We start from the raw sequence: 18,618 nt of genomic DNA on the forward strand, positions 1-18,618 counted from the left end.
GGGTGCAGGGGAGGCAGCCAACAACAGAAGCCCCATAGTAAGTCTATGGGTGATGTCCTTTCCCGTTCATTTCGCAGCCGTTGGCAGTCCTCTCCTGCACAGAGCTTCCGTCGCTGGAGACCAGGCCGGATCGGGTGCAGAATAGGTAAGTAGAGTGATTTTTGCTTTACAGGGTTCAATAGATTAGGTTTAGAATGTGGCACAGAGCAGGTTTAGCGTTAGTTAGGTGTTGCCTGGACTTCTTTAAGTATAAAGGGTAACAGACAACTAAACTGAGCCATGCATTAAAACAATGTTACCCATAATATTTTTTTTTTTTTTATTATTCAGATATAAAAAAAAACACAAAAAAAAAAAGCACTTGGATTTCCACCATATTCAAAAAAGGCTTCAATGCCTTTTTGGTTGCTATAAAGAGCTCCTGATTTCGTCACTAAAGTTCTCTGGCTTTGACAGTCGGTGCTCCTGGTATATTTTACTGCTTTATTCTCCTTATGACGGTGTTGGGTGCTAGCTTGTGTCTGACCTCTGCTGACCTTTGACCCACAGGCATAGCCTTCACCAAGGATGGACGGCACATGGCTCTAGCAGAGAGACGGGACTGCAAAGATTACATTAGCATATTTGTGTGCAATGACTGGCGCCTACTAAGGGTGAGAAATCCCGCTGTCCACATGTTGTGCTGTCTGTCTGTTCATTTAATACCTCTGTATCTTAGTACTTAGTTTGTAGAATTTACTACACTGCTTTCAGGGGGGACTTTCCAGGATTCTTTCTGGGCAGTAAACAAGGTGGCTAAACATAGCGCTGTCACAGCGCGGCCATCTGAGAGCACCGGGCCATTATTTAAAGTGCTTATACTTGCAGGGAGTGACAGCCCTCTGGTTATAAAGGGAACCTGTAGTGTTCGTACAAAAAAAATGGAAAAGAGGAGTGTAGGCAGGATTAAATAACCAATTAAAGTATAATTAAAGGTAAAACTTTTTTTTTTTTTTTTTTAGTTTTGGACAGAGTGGAGATGGATTAGAACACCAGTCAGTTTTTATTGCGGTCTGTGTCCCCGTTAGGGTGATTCCCCTTCTCTATTTGTCCTGTTTACTGTTATCGTTGAACGTGAAAGTAAAAGAAAATTCCAAATTTTGGGCTGTCCCTCAAAGTAAAAGATGGGTAATCTTCAACTTTCCAATGGGGACACTACTTCTGCTGTAGGGATTTCCTCTCACTTCCTGTTTGGCTATGGGACAGGAAGTGAAGGGAAATCTCTGCAATGGGACAAAGATGGCAGGGAAAAAAAGCATCTTACGGGGTTATAACCCTCCGTTACTCTATCCAGAATGAGAAAAAAAAAAAAAGTTTTGCCTACTTTAAAGACCAGGCCTTTTCTGGCACTTTTTGTTTACAAGTAAAAATCAGTCCCAGGGGGTATACACCCACACTCCGCTATAGGCACTCAGTTTTTTTTCTGTCCAGTCAGCAGTAAGGACCTAGTGCTGGAGGGTTTTGGGGTAGACATCGGCCTTTCCCTGGGACAATGGGACCCCTGTGTTCCCCTCCTCTCCCCCCCCCCGGGTGAGGTTGTGAGCTGGCTGTTGCCACATGCTCCTAAGGGGGGCTGGTTGGAGTTGCTGTTGACTGGGCTTGTCTGGTGCACAACGGAGGCTTGAGCAAAGTTCCCTGCCACTCTGGGTGTTGGTGACTAGAGCAGGGATGTCCTCTGAGCTCCCTGCGGCAATTGTTGGGCTGGGAGAGCGGCTAGTGTAGCATCAGCGGGCCTCACGCAGCCAGATCTGGCCGAAAATTTAGGCTACGGTTTTGCGGCCTACTACTTGGAAACTGCGTGAGGCGGCCCCTGTGGGGGCGACTGAAGCCACTGCCTCCCATTTGGGTATCTGCCCTCCCCTCCGCTGCCCCTGGGTGGTCGGCTCCACTGAGGCTCGTGTCCAAGCGTCTGGCCGCCCACAAAAATGTGGACCGCATTCTACTAGGCCATGCGGCCAAATTGGGTGCCTCCGTTGGGGGGGCGGCCTTAGCGTGTTTAGCTGAAGCCCCTATTTTTCCTTTGGGTACCTGCCAGGCTGGGATCTTCAGAAAAATTTAAGCCACGGCTTGCGGTCTGCTAGGCCATGTGGTCAGCTTGGGAGGGGTGGCGCTGTGGGAGCGCTTCATTTTTTTTTTTTTTTTTTAAATGACAGTCTTGCTGCCATTATTGTATGAAGCACCTGCCACTTATAGCGCTGCGGGACCATCAGGGTACCCTGACTGTGTGTCTGCGTCCGGCGGGTGGCCCCCTTTTTAAGGGAGCTATTTCCTATTTTGCCCTTTATGAAGGGCTCAGAGGGCGACCCCCTTGTTTTTTAGTGGGGCTCAGGAGGTGGTCCATTTGTGGGCCCTTGGTCAGCGACCCCTTTGCGAGATCGCAGATGACAGCCTCCCCTGATTGTTATGCTTTCCAAATGAGGTTAGTATATGGCGACTCTAATGGGTCTGCATCCACGCACCCTGAGTGCTCAGATAGTCAGGATGATTTCTCTGCTTCTCTGGCCACGTATGAAAAGGCGCTGGTGGATGCACTGATTGTGTATCTTTAGGAAGGAATGACGGACAGGGACGAAGCACCACCTTATCCTTGTGAATCACCATAAGGTGAACGATAGGATAACGCCGCCAGTTCCGACACCCTGCGCGCAGAGGTGATAGCCACCAAAAGTGGCCACCTTCCGGGGCAGTGCAAGCAGGGAAACCTGAATATTATCAAAGGGAGGTTTCTGTAGAGCTGAAAGCACCACATTAAGATCTCAGGGCGGCAGGAAGTCAGACTCTCTATTTGTGCTCACGGACGGACCTCACAAAGGGTTGTCCACTTCTTATGTGACCATTTCCAGATAGATCAGAAAGACGGTGATTCAGGCCTATTGCATCAGGGGTCAGGTTCCTCCTTTCCCTGTAAAGGCATACTCTTCTAGGGTGCTTAGTGCCTCCTGGGCTTTTCATCATCAAGCGTCGGTGACGCAGGTTTTCAAGGAGGCCACCTGGTCGTCGCACACTTTTACAAAATTTTTATAAAGTGGATGTGTTGGCATCTGCAGATGCTTCTTTTGGGCACAAGGTTTTGCTGGCTGCTCTTTGAGGGTGTATTGTTTTTATCAGGTAAACTCCAGTGTTTATGGTTGAGCTCTATGTTACCTGGTTGGCTATGGTTAGCTTTGGGAATTTTTTTTTTTTTTTTATTTTGCTTTTTTCCCACCCCTCATGTTTAACACTGCTTTGGGACATCCAAATGGTTAAGAAGAATCAGGAGCTGTGTCCATCAATGAACAAAAGAGAAAATGGGATTTTGACTTGCCGTAAAATCCATTTATCTGATCATTGACAGACACAGCACCCGCTCCTCTGTGGAGTTGGATTTTTTCTGACACTGCTTGTAACAAAGTGCCTATAGCCAACAGTGGGAGTATATTTCCTGGGACTGCCCATAGGCGTAGTCAAGCTTTTCTCTCACGTCCTCCGACAGTCGCCGCCCACTCACAAGTCTTCACCAATGGGTATTGACCTTTGCTCCGCAGGAGTAGCTAGGCACAAGATTTGTTAATAACAAAAGCTTTTAGCATAGACACACCCCTAGGGGCTGTCCCCTTAGTCAATACCTCCCTGCACCAGCATTCCCAACTCAGTTTGATCTTGCCTAGCTTAGGAGTAGCAGGCTTTCCTGTGCTGGGGCTTCAGTCTCAGCCTTCTACCCTTTTTTTGATTTTATTTCAAGTATTTTTTCTTTCTTTACTAGCTGTTGTTTTTTGTCAGCTTTAGTTTAGGGATCTTCGGATGAAGATGATCATGCGGTGCTGGGTCTCGGACTGGCCGCCCTGGATCCCAGGGCTGAGGGCCAGATGGATCCCCAGCCTGCCATCGAGCGTTCAGCTATGGTTCGCCCTGGCGCCATGAACGACCCATCCCTGTTCGCTGCAGGGATGCTGCCTGTGAGGTGGCTACCTCACTGGACGCCATTCTGCGGTCTTGTGCTGCAGTCCACTGCGTCCTGGCTGCGTCACTCCCTGTCATCCTGATAGCGGTTTGCCGCTTGAGTCGGCTCCCCACGCCATCCGGTACGGTAAGCACCTTCTGTGTGGGGACCTTCTGTGTAGGTGTCAGTCTGTGGCTGTGTGTACCCCCATGTCTGTGTGCTATGCGGGCTCCCTGTCGGATCCCTGTATGGATGCATGCCTTTGTGGGCTGCGAGGGGGGGGCCCTCCCGCTCTGCTGTGAATTCTGTGAGCAGTTTGGACAGACATGCCTGAGCGGCGACCGCTATTGCGGCCCGCCATTTCTTTTTTTGCAGTACTTGCTATGGACGGCCCTGTCCTGTACAGCGCTGTGTTTTTGGCCCCGATCGCCACCATTTTGGCGGGCCGCGCTCGTTCGAGCACATGTCGGCGCCATTTTCTTGTGGCTTCGATCCCTCAGCCTGAGCGGCCATGTTTGCGGAGCCTTCATAGGCTATATAAGTCAGCCGGTTATTGCATCACTTCCTCTTTCTCTGGGACAGCGATGGGTGGCAGCAGCCTGTTTTGTGCTCTCTCCAGGTTTTTCCTTCATTGTCCTGTCATTCCTTGCTCAGTGTTTTTCTATGCCTGCGGGGTCGGTGCATGCAGTAGTGTACGGTGGGCTGCGCTCGCCGTGGTGTTAAAGGGTCAGTACCCCTTTTTTTCCTTTCATTACTGTGGGCATGGATTCTCAGGATAGCAAGTTTCCCCCCGCCCTGGTGGGGGACCAGGGGGCTGCTGCACCCCCCGAGGGGGCTGATCTGGCCACGGTAGTGGCGTCCTTGGTGTCTCAGGTGCAAATGCTGATGGCTGAACGATCCGCAAAAAGGGCCAGGTTATCCATTTCCTCTGATTCAGAGGGCGATGTGGCTGCTGGGGCTGGCGTGCCCTTCTCAGGATCTCGCTCATCTCTGGACCTCATGGGGTCTGAGGGGGAGGCGGAGGTGGAAGGGGTTGATACTTCTCCCCCTGGCTCGCCTGAAGAGCTTGCACTCATGGATGAGCTGATCGCCTCCATTAAGGATACTTTGCACTTGGAGGATGAGCCCACTCCTCGTGCTAGGGTGTCCTCCTTTGGGATGCAAAGGACCCGCAAATCAGCGCAGGTTTTTCCCTGCCCTGCTGAATTTCACCATACGGTTAATGAACAGTGGCGCAATTTAAAGAAGCCCTTTACAGTGCCGAATAGGTTTAAACTGCTTTATCCATTTGCGCCATCCACCGACGAGCGTTGGTGTGTGGCGCCTCAGGTGGATCACGCGGTAGCCGTTTTGAACAAAGCTACTGCGATTCCTTCTGAGGATACCCCGGTTTTACGGGACCCTACGGACAGGAGGTTGGAGTCTCTTGCCCGTCATGCCTATATGGTTGCTGGTTCTATGCTAAAACCTATTTTTGCTTCGGTTATGTCGGCCCAGGCGGTTGCTGATTGGACGAAGGTGCTCAGGCGCACCCTTTTGGCTGATTTGGCTCCGCCTACCACATTGGCCATGGTGGATCAAATCCATCAAGGCGTCATGTACTTGTGTGATGCGGACTTGAATTTGGCTCCTTTGGCTGCACGCTTGTCTGGCGTGGCGGTGCCAACCGTCGCCTGATATGGCTGAAAAATTGGTCGGTGGACCAATCTTCTCGCAAGACGTTGGCGGATTTTCCCTACGTGGGATCTCGCCTTTTTGGCGAGGCTTTGGATACTCTGATTAAGGGTGTTACTGGAGGCAAGAGTACTCTCTTACCCCAGAATCCCAAGCACAAATCTTTCCGTGGCAAACGGAATCCCTCGTTTAGGCCCTCCCAGGGGTCCTTTCCTTTCTTTCGGTCACAGTCCAAGGGCAAGTCCTTCGAGGGCCAGGGCTCCCAGAAGAAGCCGTGGGCGGGTAAGCATAAATCCGGCCAGTCCGGTTCGACAACCCACGCCAGTTCCGCCTGAAGGGACGCCCTCACCCGTTTCTGGGGTGGGGGGACGTCTGCGCGGTTTCCTCCAACCTTGGCTGCTCCGCATTCAGGACGGATGGGTTCAGGAAATCGTTCGGTCTGGTTACACCTTCCGTTCACACCTTCTCAAAGTTCTAAAGTTGGAAAGGAGGCCGGCAGGTGGTGCTGTGGAGCAGAGCAGAGCAGAGCAGAGCGCGCGGGATCAGTGTCTGTGTGCGAGTGAGAGGAGCGGGGTGTGACAGACCGGGTGTGTGAGTCCCCCCCACCCCCCTCAGAGGAGCGGCGGCGTCCGGGCGAGAACCCCCCCCCCCAGAAAGGAAACGGGCGGTGAGCGGAACGGTAACCCCCCCCTTTCCATTGTTGCGGCGGCGGCGGCGGCGGCCGGTGCTAAGAGGCCCCCCCCCACCGAGGTAAGAGCGGGCGGCGGTAACCCCCCCCCTTGTAAGAGCGGGCGGCGAGCGGTGCGGTAACCCCCCCCCCCCTGTTGAGGGCGGCGTACAGTAACTGTCCCTTGCGGCGAGCGGTGCGGGAACCCCCCCCCCCCTCAGAGAGGAGCAGAGGAGACTAGCTGGCCGGGAAGTGACCGAGGGAAGCGGGGTGCTGAGAGGAGACTGACCGACTGAGGGAGGAATCACAGCCAGGAACTGCTAGTGACAGGCTTAAAGGGACACACACTAGGTAAGTAAGACTGGTGACTGAGATTGAACAGTGACTGAGGGTGTAGTGTAGTACCTGAGTGTCTGGGAGTACCTGTTGCTACCTGAGTGTTCTGGGAGTGGTGCGACTGGCCGGGCTGTGCGACTGAGAGCTGTGCGTCTGACCGGGCTGTGCGACTGTTGTGCGTCTGACCGGGCTGTGCGACTGTTGTGCGTCTGACCGGGCTGTGCGACTGAGAGTTGTGCGTCTGACCGGGCTGTGCGACTGAGTGTTGTGCATCTGACCAGGCTGTGCGACTGAGTCTGACCGGGCTGTGCGACTCAGTGTTGTGCATCTGACCAGGCTGTGCGACTGAGTGTTGTGCGTCTGACGGGGCTGTGCGACTGAGTGTTGTGCGTCTGACCGGGCTGTGCGACTGAGTGTTGTGCGTCTGACCGGGCTGTGCAACTCAGTGTTGTGCGTCTGATCGGGCTGTGCGACTGAGAGTGTTGTGCGTCTGATCGGGCTGTGCGACTCAGTGTTGTGCGTCTGACCGGGCTGTGCGACTCAGTGTTGTGCGTCTGACCGGGCTGTGCGACTCAGTGTTGTGCGTCTGACCGGGCTGTGTGACCCAGTGTTGTGCGTCTGACCAGGCTGCGTGACTGAGAGTGTTGTGCGTCTGACCGGGCTGTGCGACTGAGAGTGTTGTGCGTCTGACCAGGCTGTGCGACTGAGAGTGTTGTGCGTCTGACCGGGCTGTGCGACTCAGTGTTGTGCATCTGACCGGGCTGTGCGACTCAGTGTTGTGCGTCTGACCGGGCTGTGTGACCCAGTGTTGTGCGTCTGACCGGGCTGTGCGACTGAGAGTGTTGTGCGTCTGACCGGGCTGTGCGACTGAGAGTGTTGTGCGTCTGACCGGGCTGTGCGACTGAGAGTGTTGTGCGTCTGACCGGGCTGTGCGACTCAGTGTTGTGCGTCTGACCGGGCTGTGCGACTCAGTGTTGTGCGTCTGACCGGGCTGTGCGACTCAGTGTTGTGCGTCTGACCGGGCTGTGCGACTTAGTGTTGTGCGTCTGACCGGGTGGTGCGACTGGGAGTGTTGTGCGACTGACTGGGCTGTGAGATTGTGAGTGTTGTGCAACTGAGCGTCAAGTGAGTGAAGCGGAATACCACAGGGTGAGAAGGTAGCGTCAGGAAGCCAGGAAATAGCCACATAGGATAGACTTAAATCGCTGAATCCCCATTAGAGTAGATTAGTAGATACAATGCCCGGCGGGTGTGGAGATGCGACTCGGTGTACATCTTGTGATATGTATGCGTTCCTCAGACAGGTGATCGAGGGCGAATACAAATGCGCAAAATGTGAGCACGTTGCTTCCCTGGAAGCTCAGGTCCTGAATCTAGGGAAGCAGCTGGCAACACTGAGACGAATGTCCATACCGGAGGAGAGCCAGGATTGTACCAGTCAGGTGCAGGCAGGGGTCTGCACAGAGGTGGGCGGAGTATCGGAGGTGCAGGCATCAGAGCAGAGTAGAGGGGTGACAGTTAGGAGGGGTAGAAGGGAACAAGGCAAGGAGGCTGATCCTGGGCTGGAGCACCCCAACAGATACGCCCCGTTGAGTGATGTTGGGGAAACCAGTCAGGGACCAGCATTGCTGGAGCAGAGTGACGCCCCTAGCTGCCAGGGGAAGAACTCCTCCAGTGAGGCTGGGAGAAAGGGAAAGGAAAGACAGGTGCTGGTGGTAGGGGACTCAATTATTAGAAGGGCAGACAGTGTAATCTGTGACATAGACCGTGTGCGCCGAACAGTCTGTTGTTTGCCGGGCGCTCGGGTTCGGCACATCGCGGATCGGGTGGACAGATTATTGGGTGGGGCTGGGGAAGACCCAGCTGTCATGGTACACGTGGGTACCAATGACATAGGCAGAGGAAGACGGAGAGTCCTAAACGATTTTAGGGACTTAGGCGCTAAGTTGAGGACTAGGACCTCCAAGGTAGTATTTTCCGAAATACTACCTGTACCTCGAGCCACACCAGAGAGGCAGCGGGAGATTAGGGAAGTTAACGAGTGGCTGAGGAGCTGGTGTAGTAAGGAGGGTTTCGGGTTCCTGGAGAACTGGGCCGACTTCTCAGTCGGTCACCGGCTCTTTGGTAGGGACGGATTGCACCTAAATGGGGTGGGTGCAGCCGTACTGGGTGCGAGGATGGCCGAAAAGTTAGAGGGGCTTTTAAACTAGGGAATGGGGGGGAGGGTACAGATGTAGAATTAGCCAGTGGAAAGCAAGATTCAGAGGGCAGAAATGGGGGCATTAGCGGTAGGGTGTTCGGAGCTCCTAAACCCAGGGTGGGTACAGGGAAAAATCAAGAGAGCAGCCTAAAAACATCAAATGAGGATAAATGTAACCGATCTAAATTACGAGGCTTGTATACCAATGCCAGAAGCCTGGCCAACAAGATGGGAGAGCTGGAGCTGCTGATGTTTGAGGAGGACTTAGATTTTGTGGGGATAACTGAGACTTGGTTCGACAGCTCTCATGATTGGATGGCGACCATTCAGGGGTATTCCCTTTATCGCAGGGATAGAGAGGGTAAAAAAGGGGGAGGGGTATGTCTGTATATTAAGAACAGTATACAGGTAAATATGAGGGATGATATTAATAATGGAGCTATGGACGAGGCAGAATCCCTATGGGTAGAGCTTCAAAGGGAAGGCACGGTGGGGAAGGTAATATTGGGCGTATGCTATAGGCCCCCCAACCAGAGTGGGGAGGGGGAGGCGGACCTCATGTTACAGATAGGATTGGCAGCAAGGATGGGAAATGTCATTATAATGGGGGACTTTAATTATCCGGATATAGACTGGGCAGAAGGAACCGCGCACTCAGCCAAGGCTAGGCAGTTCCTAAATATTTTGCAGGACAATTTCATGGGTCAGATGGTGAATGCACCGACAAGAAACAATGCGGTACTTGACCTACTGATTACCAACAATGCAGACCTGCTCACGGATATAGAAATACGGGAAAACTTAGGGAGCAGTGACCATAGGTCAATTGGTTTCAGTATTAATTACAGTAATAGGAAACACAAGGGTAATATTAAGACGCTGAATTTCAAAAGAGCCAATTTCCCTAAACTGCGCTCGCTGCTAGAAAATATCAAATGGGATAGAACCCTGGGAACAAAGAACACGGAGGAAAAATGGGAGTGCTTCAAGAGCATACTTAACAAGGGGGTGGGCCAGTGCATTCCACTGGGAAATAAATTTAAAAGAACAAAACTAAACCCTGGGTGGCTAAACTCCAACATAAAAATGTATATTAGAGCTAAAGAAAAGGCCTTCAAAAAATACAAGACTGAGGGGTCAGTGGCAGCATTTAAGCATTATAAAGAGTGTAATAAGAAATGTAAAGATGAAATCAGGGCGGCTAAAATAGAACACGAGAGACATATAGCAGAGGAGAGTAAAAAGAACCCCAAGAAGTTCTTTAAGTATATAAACAGTAAGAAAGCGAGGCCAGAACACATTGGCCCCATAAAAGATGATAAAGGAAAAATGGCCACTGAGGACAGAGAAAAGGCGGAAGTGTTAAATAATTTCTTTTCTTCAGTCTTCACAAAGGAATCGGGGGTCTACACGAACCCAGCTTGTAAGGCCGAACTAAATAATACACCTCAGGAAGTGCCGCCATGGCTAACAGAAGATAGACTTAGAGCTAAACTAGAGAAGCTTAACATAAATAAATCCCCGGGACCGGATGGCTTGCACCCGAGGGTTCTTAAAGAGCTCAGCCAGGTGATTGCCAGACCATTATTCTTGATCTTTAAGGATAGTTTACAGACGGGTATGGTGCCAGCTGATTGGAAAAAAGCCAACGTGGTACCAATATTTAAAAAGGGGCCGAGATATATCCCGGGTAACTATAGGCCGATCAGCCTAACATCTGTAGTCTGCAAAATATTGGAGGGGATGTTAAGGGACCACATACAAGACTTTAGTAATGAAAACGGTATTATAAGTATTAATCAGCACGGATTCATGAAAAATCGTTCGTGCCAAACCAATCTATTAACCTTCTATGATGAAGTGAGCTGCCACCTAGATAAAGGTAAGCCTGTGGATGTGGTGTATCTGGACTTTGCAAAGGCCTTCGACACCGTTCCCCACAAACGATTACTGTACAAACTAAGGAAGATAGGTATGGACCATAAGGTGAGTACCTGGATAGAGAACTGGCTCCAGGGGAGAGTACAGAGGGTGGTGATTAATGGGGAGTACTCGGATTGGGCGGGTGTGGAAAGTGGGGTCCCCCAGGGTTCTGTCCTGGGACCAATCCTGTTTAATTTATTCATAAATGATCTAGAGGAGGGGATATCTAGTACAATCTCAGTATTTGCGGATGATACTAAATTAGGCATGCCAATATCTTCTATGCAGGATGTGGAAACCTTGCAAGCGGACCTGAACAAAATAACGGAGTGGGCAACTACATGGCAGATGAGATTTAATGTTGAAAAATGTAAAGTAATGGACTTGGGGGCCAGAAACCAGAAAGCAAGCTACTCGCTAGGGGGGGAACCTCTGGGTGAGTCTAGGATGGAAAAGGACTTAGGGGTACTGGTAGACAACAGGCTTGGCAGTGGCATGCAATGCCAGGCTGCAGCAAGCAAAGCCAACAGAATACTGGGATGTATAAAAAAGGGGATTCACTCCAGAAATAAAGAGATTATTCTCCCGCTCTACAAGACTCTGGTCCGGCCACATCTGGAGTATGCTGTCCAGTTCTGGGCACCGGTCCTCAGAAAGGATGTGCTGGAACTGGAGAAAGTCCAGAGAAGGGCAACAAAAATAATTAGGGGGATGGAGGACATCAGCTATGAAGAAAGACTACAAGCCCTGAACTTATTCTCTCTGGAGAAGAGACGATTGAGGGGGGATATGATATCAATGTACAAATACTGTACTGGCGACCCGAGCATAAGGAACAAACTATTCAGAGAAAGGAGATACAATAAGACACGTGGCCACTCACTAAAACTAGAGGAAAGGCGGTTTAACCTTAAAGTGCGTAAGGGGTTCTTCACTGTAAGAGCGGTAAGGATGTGGAATTCTCTTCCACAAGCAGTCGTATCAGCAGGGAGCATTGATAGTTTCAAAAAACTGTTAGATGGACACCTTAAAGACCACAACATACAGGGGTATACAATGTACGGTTAAAAGCAAACACACACACACTCATCATAGGTTGAACTGGATGGACTCATGTCTTTTTTCAACCTCACTAACTATGTAACTATATGTAACTATGTAACTATAAGGTGGATGTTCAGGCGTTGGCCGATGCCTCCTTTGGCCGTAAAGTTCTCAGTGCGGCAGTGCCTTAGGGACCCTTGTTTTTTTTTTGGGTCTCTGGCTGTTGGAGTGTTTTACCCCTGGGTTACTTGTTTTTTTCCTGGGTTGTTGCTCCTGTTGAGCATGTTTTCCTGTTGCCCAGTTGGTTCTCTTACTTTGTGTAAGGTTCCTTTCTCTGATGTGGGTACTGCGGTGCTTTTTCTGCGGCTGCGTCTCCCACCCCTCAGGTCTACACTGCTTTGGGACATCCCATTGGTGAAGATTTGTGAGTGGGCGGCGACTGTCGGAGGACGTAAGAGAAAACTGAATTTTTGTAAAATCTTACCGTAAAATTCCTTTCTCTGAGTCCTCCGACAGTCGCCGCCCCCCGCCCCTCTTTTGGGGTTTTTGTGTACTCTTACTGCTATGCTACCAAACTGAGTTGGGAATGCTGGTGCAGGGAGGTATTGACTAAGGGGACAGCCCCTAGGGGTGTGTCTATGCTAAAAGCTTTTGTTATTAACAAATCTTGTGCCTAGCTACTCCTGCGGAGCAAAGGTCAATACCCATTGGTGAAGACTTGTGAGTGGGCGGCGACTGTCGGAGGACTCAGAGAAAGGAATTTTACGGTAAGATTTTACGAAAATTCCGTTTTCTCTTACGTCCTCCGACAGTCGCCGCCTCTTCATATTCGTCACATATGGGGGTATTAGACTTTGCTCCGAAGGAGTAGCTAGGCAACAGAATATGTTAACAATAAAGCTTTAACATATCCCACCCTCAAGGGGTGGTCCCCTCAGTCAATACCCTCCTACTTCCTGCAACCATATCTCAGTTTTAATGTCTAGCTTGTCAGGAGTGGCTGGCTCTCTCTGTGCTGGGACTTTTTGTCCCAGACTCTTTCTTCTTTTTAATATTTTATTTGAGTTTTTTCTCTACCTTTACTTAGCTGTTGTTTTTGTCAGCATTAGTTAGTTCTTCGGACGAAGAGGATCATGCGGACTGGGTCTCGGGCTGATCCCCCTGATCGCAGGTCGTGGGTCAGTGGCTTCCCAGTCTGCCATCGAGCGTTCAGCCAGGTAACGCTCCTGGCACGGTGAACGACCCATCCCTGTTCGGTGCAGGGATGTTTGGTGAGGTGGCTACCTCACCGGACGCTGTGCGGTTTCTTAACCGCCATTGTGTGCGTCTTGAATTGCGACTCTCCCTGCCTCATGTGCAGCGGCTTGTTCGCCTGTGCGGGTTCCCCACGCCATATGAGGTAAGTGTGTCTATGTGGGGACCTGTCTGTCTGGGGGGGGTCTCAGTCTGGGACTGTGTAACCTGCCTTTAAATCACACTGCTTGTCTCCCTATCTCTCGGCTGCATGCTGTGGGCTGCAAGGGGGGGGGGGAGCTGTATGACACTGTGTGTGTCAGGCTGGGCAGTGTGGGAAGCTGTGTGCTGTGGGGCATGTTTTTAATGGCATGTTGGGGCATATACAGCGATCGCTGCGGCGATCTAACATGTATCCATATAATGGGATGAAATTGTGTGTGTTTTTATGCACTGTGGAGCGGCGGTTTCGGCGCCAAACGACGCCATTTTACCGGCGCCCGCTCCGGCCGCATGGTTTACATGCACGGCGGCCATTTTCTTGTAGCCTCCATAGGCTTACATAGAGCGCCCTGGCAGCATCACTTCCTTTTTCCTGGAACACCGGTCGAGGCAGCAGCAGCAGCGGGGTCTCCTCAGGTTTTATCCTTCTATTCCTGTTGTCCATTGCCTGTATTCAGTCTGTATATTCCCTGTGGGGGTCTCATTGTGCCTGAGTGTGTGCGGTGGGCTGCGCTTACCGCGCTTGCTGAAAGGGGGCAGTTAACCCTTGGTTGTCTGGCGTACAGGGGCAATGGATTCTCAGGAGGGCAAGTTTCCCACAGTATTGGTGGAAAGCCAGGGGACCGCTGTTTCCCCCCCAGGGGGGGATTTAGCCACTATTGTGGCTGGCCTTGCTGCCCAGGTGCAAATGCTGGTGGCTGCTCAATCTACTAAACGGCCCAGAGTTACTCTGTCCTCCGATTCTGAGGGTGAAGGTGATGGGGCTGTTCTGGCAGGGACCCCCCTATCGGGGTCCCGCTCCTCTCTTGATCTAGTGGGGTCTGAGGTAGAGGCTGAGGTTGAGGGGGTTGATAATTCTCCCCCTGGCTCGCCTGAAGAGCTTGCAATCATGGATGAGTTGATTGCTTCCATTAAGCAGACGCTACGTTTGCAGGACGAAGTGTGTCCCACCCGCTGCCTTGGCGGCTTATGGGACGCAGAGAAAACGCAGGACGCCGCAGGTTTTTCCCTGCAATGCTGATTTTCAGCGCGCTGTAAAGGATCAATGGCGCGATCTGCGCAAACCTTTTGCGGTACCAAGTAAATTCAAGCTGCGTTATCCTTTCTCCCCTGCCACTGATGAACGGTGGTGTGTGCCTCCACCAGTGGATCATGCAATTGCGGTTTTGAACAAAGCCACTGCGATTCCTGCAGAGGGATCCCCTGTTTTCCGTGATGCCACGGATAGGAGACTGGAGTCTCTTGCCCGTCATACTTATTCTGTTACGGGTTCTATGCTTAAGGCTCTATTTGCTTCTCTCATGGCGGCCCAGGCGATCGCAAGTTGGACGCAGATGCTTAGGCGCGTCCTAGTGGCCGATTCGGCCTCGGCGGCGACCCTGGACATGGTGGATCAGATCCACCAGGGTGTCATGTATCTGTGTGATGCGGACCTGGACCTGATTCCGTTGGCTGCACGTGTGCACAGCGTGGCGGTGTTGTCTCGCCGCCTGGTTTGGTTGAAATGTTGGTCGGTGGACCAATCTTCACGTAAAACCTTAGCCAATCTGCCTTATGATGGGTCTCGCCTTTTTGGGGAGTCCCTGGATGTGTTGATTAAGGGGATCACCGGGGGTAAGAGCACTCTCTTGCCCCATTTCCCCAAGGCTAAGGGGGCTTCTGGGAAGAAGCATGCGAATTTTCGCCCCCCTCAGGGGTCCTTTCGTGCCTTTCGGCCGCACTACAAGGGAAAACCGTTCAAAGGCCAGGGCTCTCAGAAGAAACCCTGGTCTGGGAAACAGAAGTCCGGCCAATCCGGACCTGCGGCCCATAACAGTTCGGCCTGAAGGGGCGCCCTCACCCAGTTTTGGGGTGGGGGGACGCTTGCTCGGTTTTCTTCAGCCCTGGTTGGCCCGTGTGCGGGACAGATGGGTTCTGGAAATCGTTCGATCTGGTTACAAGATCGAGTTTCTCTCTCGGCCAGAGAGCAGATTTTTTCCCTCAAATCTACAACTGTCTCCAGAGCGCCTGCGGGATCTGCACCTGGCGGTGCGGGACCTGAGGGCTCAGGGAGTGGTGGTTCCGGTGCCTCATCGGGACGGATTTCGGGGGTTTTATTCCAATCTGTTCACCGTGCCCAGAAAGGAGGGCAAGGTTCGTCCGATTCTGGACTTGAAAGCTCTGAACCGCTCTGTGCGGGTTCGCAAGTTCCGCATGGAATCCCTGCGCTCGGTGGTGGCTGCCCTGGTTCCGGGGGAATTCATGGCCTTCATCGATTTGAAGGATGCGTATCTTCACATCCCCATATTCGAGGGTCATCAGAGATACCTTCGATTTGCCATTGCGGAGGATCACTACCAGTTCGTGGCGTTGTCCTTTGGGCTCGCCTCGGCTCCGCGGGTCTTCACCAAGGTGCTTGCACCGGTTCTGGCATTATTGAGGGCCCAGGGCATTTCTGTCCTGGGGTATCTGGACGACATTCTGATTCGGTCTGCGACCAGTCAGGGTCTGGAGAAGGACCTGTCTGTCACGATGCAAACTCTGCAGGAGTTCGGTTGGACGATAAATGTTCCAAAGTCGACACTGAGTCCGTCGGTTCGTCTTCCCTATCTGGGAATGATACTGGACTCGGTGCAGGCGAAGGTCTTCCTGCCGGAAGACAAACTCAGGACTCTTCAGGAGGAAGTCAGGTCCCTCAGGGACGTTCCGAACTCGTCTCTGCGGACGTGTATGAGATGTCTGGGATTGATGGTCTCGGCTTTCGAGGCGATTCCTTTCGCGCAGTTTCACACGCGGGGTCTCCAGGCGGAGATCTTGTCCAAGTGGGACGGGCGACCTCAATCTCTGGATCTTCAGATCTCGTTGAGTCATCGCACCAGGGAAAACCTTCTGTGGTGGCTCCAGTCCCCGTTGGTGTCCGGGGGCAAGTCGTTTCGTCCGATCTCGTGGACGATAATCACCACGGATGCCAGCCTGTCGGGCTGGGGTGGTGTTCTGGGCGTTCTGTCCGCCCAGGGGACCTGGTCGGAGGGGGAGTCTTCCCTCCCGATCAACATTCTGGAATTGCGTGCGATAAGGCTCTGTCTTCATCGCTGGACGGACCGGCTGCAGGGCTGCCCGGTTCGGGTGCAGACGGACAATGCCACGGCGGTGGCCTACATCAACCACCAAGGGGGCACCAGGAGTGCCCGAGCGGCTCGAGAAGTGGCCGACATTCTGTCTTGGGCCGAGACTCATGTCCCGGCGATAACGGCGGTTCACATTCCGGGAGTGGAGAACTGGCAGGCGGACTATCTGAGTCGCCAGACCCTGGATCAGGGGGAATGGTCTCTCCATCCGGCTGTCTTCCAGATGTTGTGCGCGAAGTGGGGTCTTCCAGATGTGGTCCTGTTCGCGTCTCGCCTCAACTACAAGGTGAAGAGGTTCGTGGCAAGGACGCGCGACCCTCGGGCAGACGCGTCGGACGCGTTAGTGGCCCCGTGGCATCAGTACAGGCTGATGTACGCGTTTCCACCGATTCAGTTGCTGTCCCGGTTCCTTCGCAGGTTACACTCGGAACGCAGCACGGTGATTCTTGTGGCACCGGACTGGCCTCGCCGGTCCTGGTACGCAGACCTCGTGAATCTGGCGGTCGACGCCCCCTGGCGTCTGCCTCTTCGGGACGATCTACTGTCTCAAGGACCGATTTACCATCCTGCTTTACAGTCGCTGGCTTTGACGGCCTGGCTGTTGAGACCGAGGTCCTGAAGGAGAAGGGTCTCTCTCCAGAGGTTGTTCATACCTTGATCAACGCGAGGAAGTCTTCCTCGGGAAAGGTTTATTACCGTACTTGGAAGGCCTATTTTGCCTGGTGTGAGTCCAGGGGGTTTTCACCCCGCACGTACTCGGTTTCCCGTGTGCTGTCTTTCCTTCAGACGGGTGTCGATCAGCGTTTGGCGCTGGCTACGATAAAGGGTCAGGTGTCTGCGCTGGCCGTTCTGTTTCAACGTCCCGTGGCTTCCAACTCCTTGGTTGGCACTTTTATTCAGGGTGTGCGGCATCTGGTTCCTCCTAGGAGGGATCCTTTGCCCCCTTGGGACTTGAATCTAGTCCTATCTGTGTTACAACGTGCTCCTTTTGAACAGATCAGGGAGATCTCGTTGTCTATGTTGTCCAAAAAGGTCGCCTTTTTGGTGGCGATCACTTCGGCTCGCAGAGTGTCGGAACTGGCGGCTTTGTCCTGCAAGTCTCCGTACCTGGTTGTTCATTTGGATAAGGTGGTCTTGCGACCTAATCCTTCTTTTCTGCCGAAACGAGTTTCGGAATTCCATCTTAACGAGGATATTGTTTTGCCTTCGTTGTGCACGAAGCCTAAACATCCAAAGGAGGTGAGATTGCATTCTCTGGATGTTGTTCGGGCGATTAGGGTTTACCTTAAATCGACTGAGTCTTTTCGAAAGACGGACTCCTTGTTTGTTCTTCCAGAGGGTCCTCGGAAGGGCATGGCGGCTTCCGCCTCTACCATTGCCAAATGGATCAGGCAGACCATTGAACAGGCCTATGCCTTGCAGGGGAAGGTTCCCCCTGTGCCTGTGAAGGCGCACTCTACTAGATCTCTGAGTACGTCTTGGGCCTGTCGTCATGGGGCTTCTGTGGCCCAGGTGTGTAAGGCGGCGACTTGGTCGACCGTACACACTTTCACAAAATTCTACAAAGTAGATGTTCAGGCATCGGCGGATGCTTCCTTTGGCCGCAAGGTTCTTAGTGCGGCTGTTCCCTAGGGTCCCTTGTTGGGGACTCCTGGCTGTTGGGATAAGTTTTGTATCCCCTGGTTTTTTGTCTTTTCCTGGGTTGTTGCTCCTGTTGAGCACTTATTTTTGCTGTTGCCCAGCTGGTTTCCTTCCTTTGGTAAGGTTCCTTTCTTTGATGTGGAGACTGCGTTGCCTTTCGGCGCGGATGCGTTTCCCACCCCTCATGTTTGCACTGCTTTGGGACGTCCCCATATGTGACGAATATGAAGAGGCGGCGACTGTCGGAGGACGTAAGAGAAAACGGAATTTTTGTAAAATCTTACCTGTAAAATTCCTTTCTCTGAGTCCTCCGACAGTCGCCGCCCCCACCCCTCTTTTGGGGTTTGAATGTATACTCTACTGCTATTCCACTAAAACTGAGATATGGTTGCAGGAAGTAGGAGGGTATTGACTGAGGGGACCACCCCTTGAGGGTGGGATATGTTAAAGCTTTATTGTTAACATATTCTGTTGCCTAGCTACTCCTTCGGAGCAAAGTCTAATACCCCCATATGTGACGAATATGAAGAGGCGGCGACTGTCGGAGGACTCGGAGAAAGGAATTTTACAGGTAAGATTTTACAAAAATTCCGTTTTTCCTGCCTAGTGAATA

General features: G+C 52.2%; 1 protein-coding gene across 1 annotated transcript in view; it reads left to right on the top strand.

The window, feature by feature from the left end:
* WRAP73 (WD repeat containing, antisense to TP73) overlaps positions 1–18,618 on the top strand; it is a 157,651-nt gene that overhangs the window by 74,653 nt on the left and 64,380 nt on the right. The window contains exon 5 of the mRNA XM_082273350.1: positions 550–653. Coding sequence (XP_082129476.1) covers positions 550–653 — 104 coding nt within the window. The remainder of the gene's footprint in view (positions 1–549; positions 654–18,618) is intronic.

The sequence above is a fragment of the Pelophylax lessonae genome (genome assembly GCF_965119305.1).
Source record: "Pelophylax lessonae genome assembly, chromosome: 12".
Taxonomy (NCBI): domain Eukaryota; kingdom Metazoa; phylum Chordata; class Amphibia; order Anura; family Ranidae; genus Pelophylax; species Pelophylax lessonae.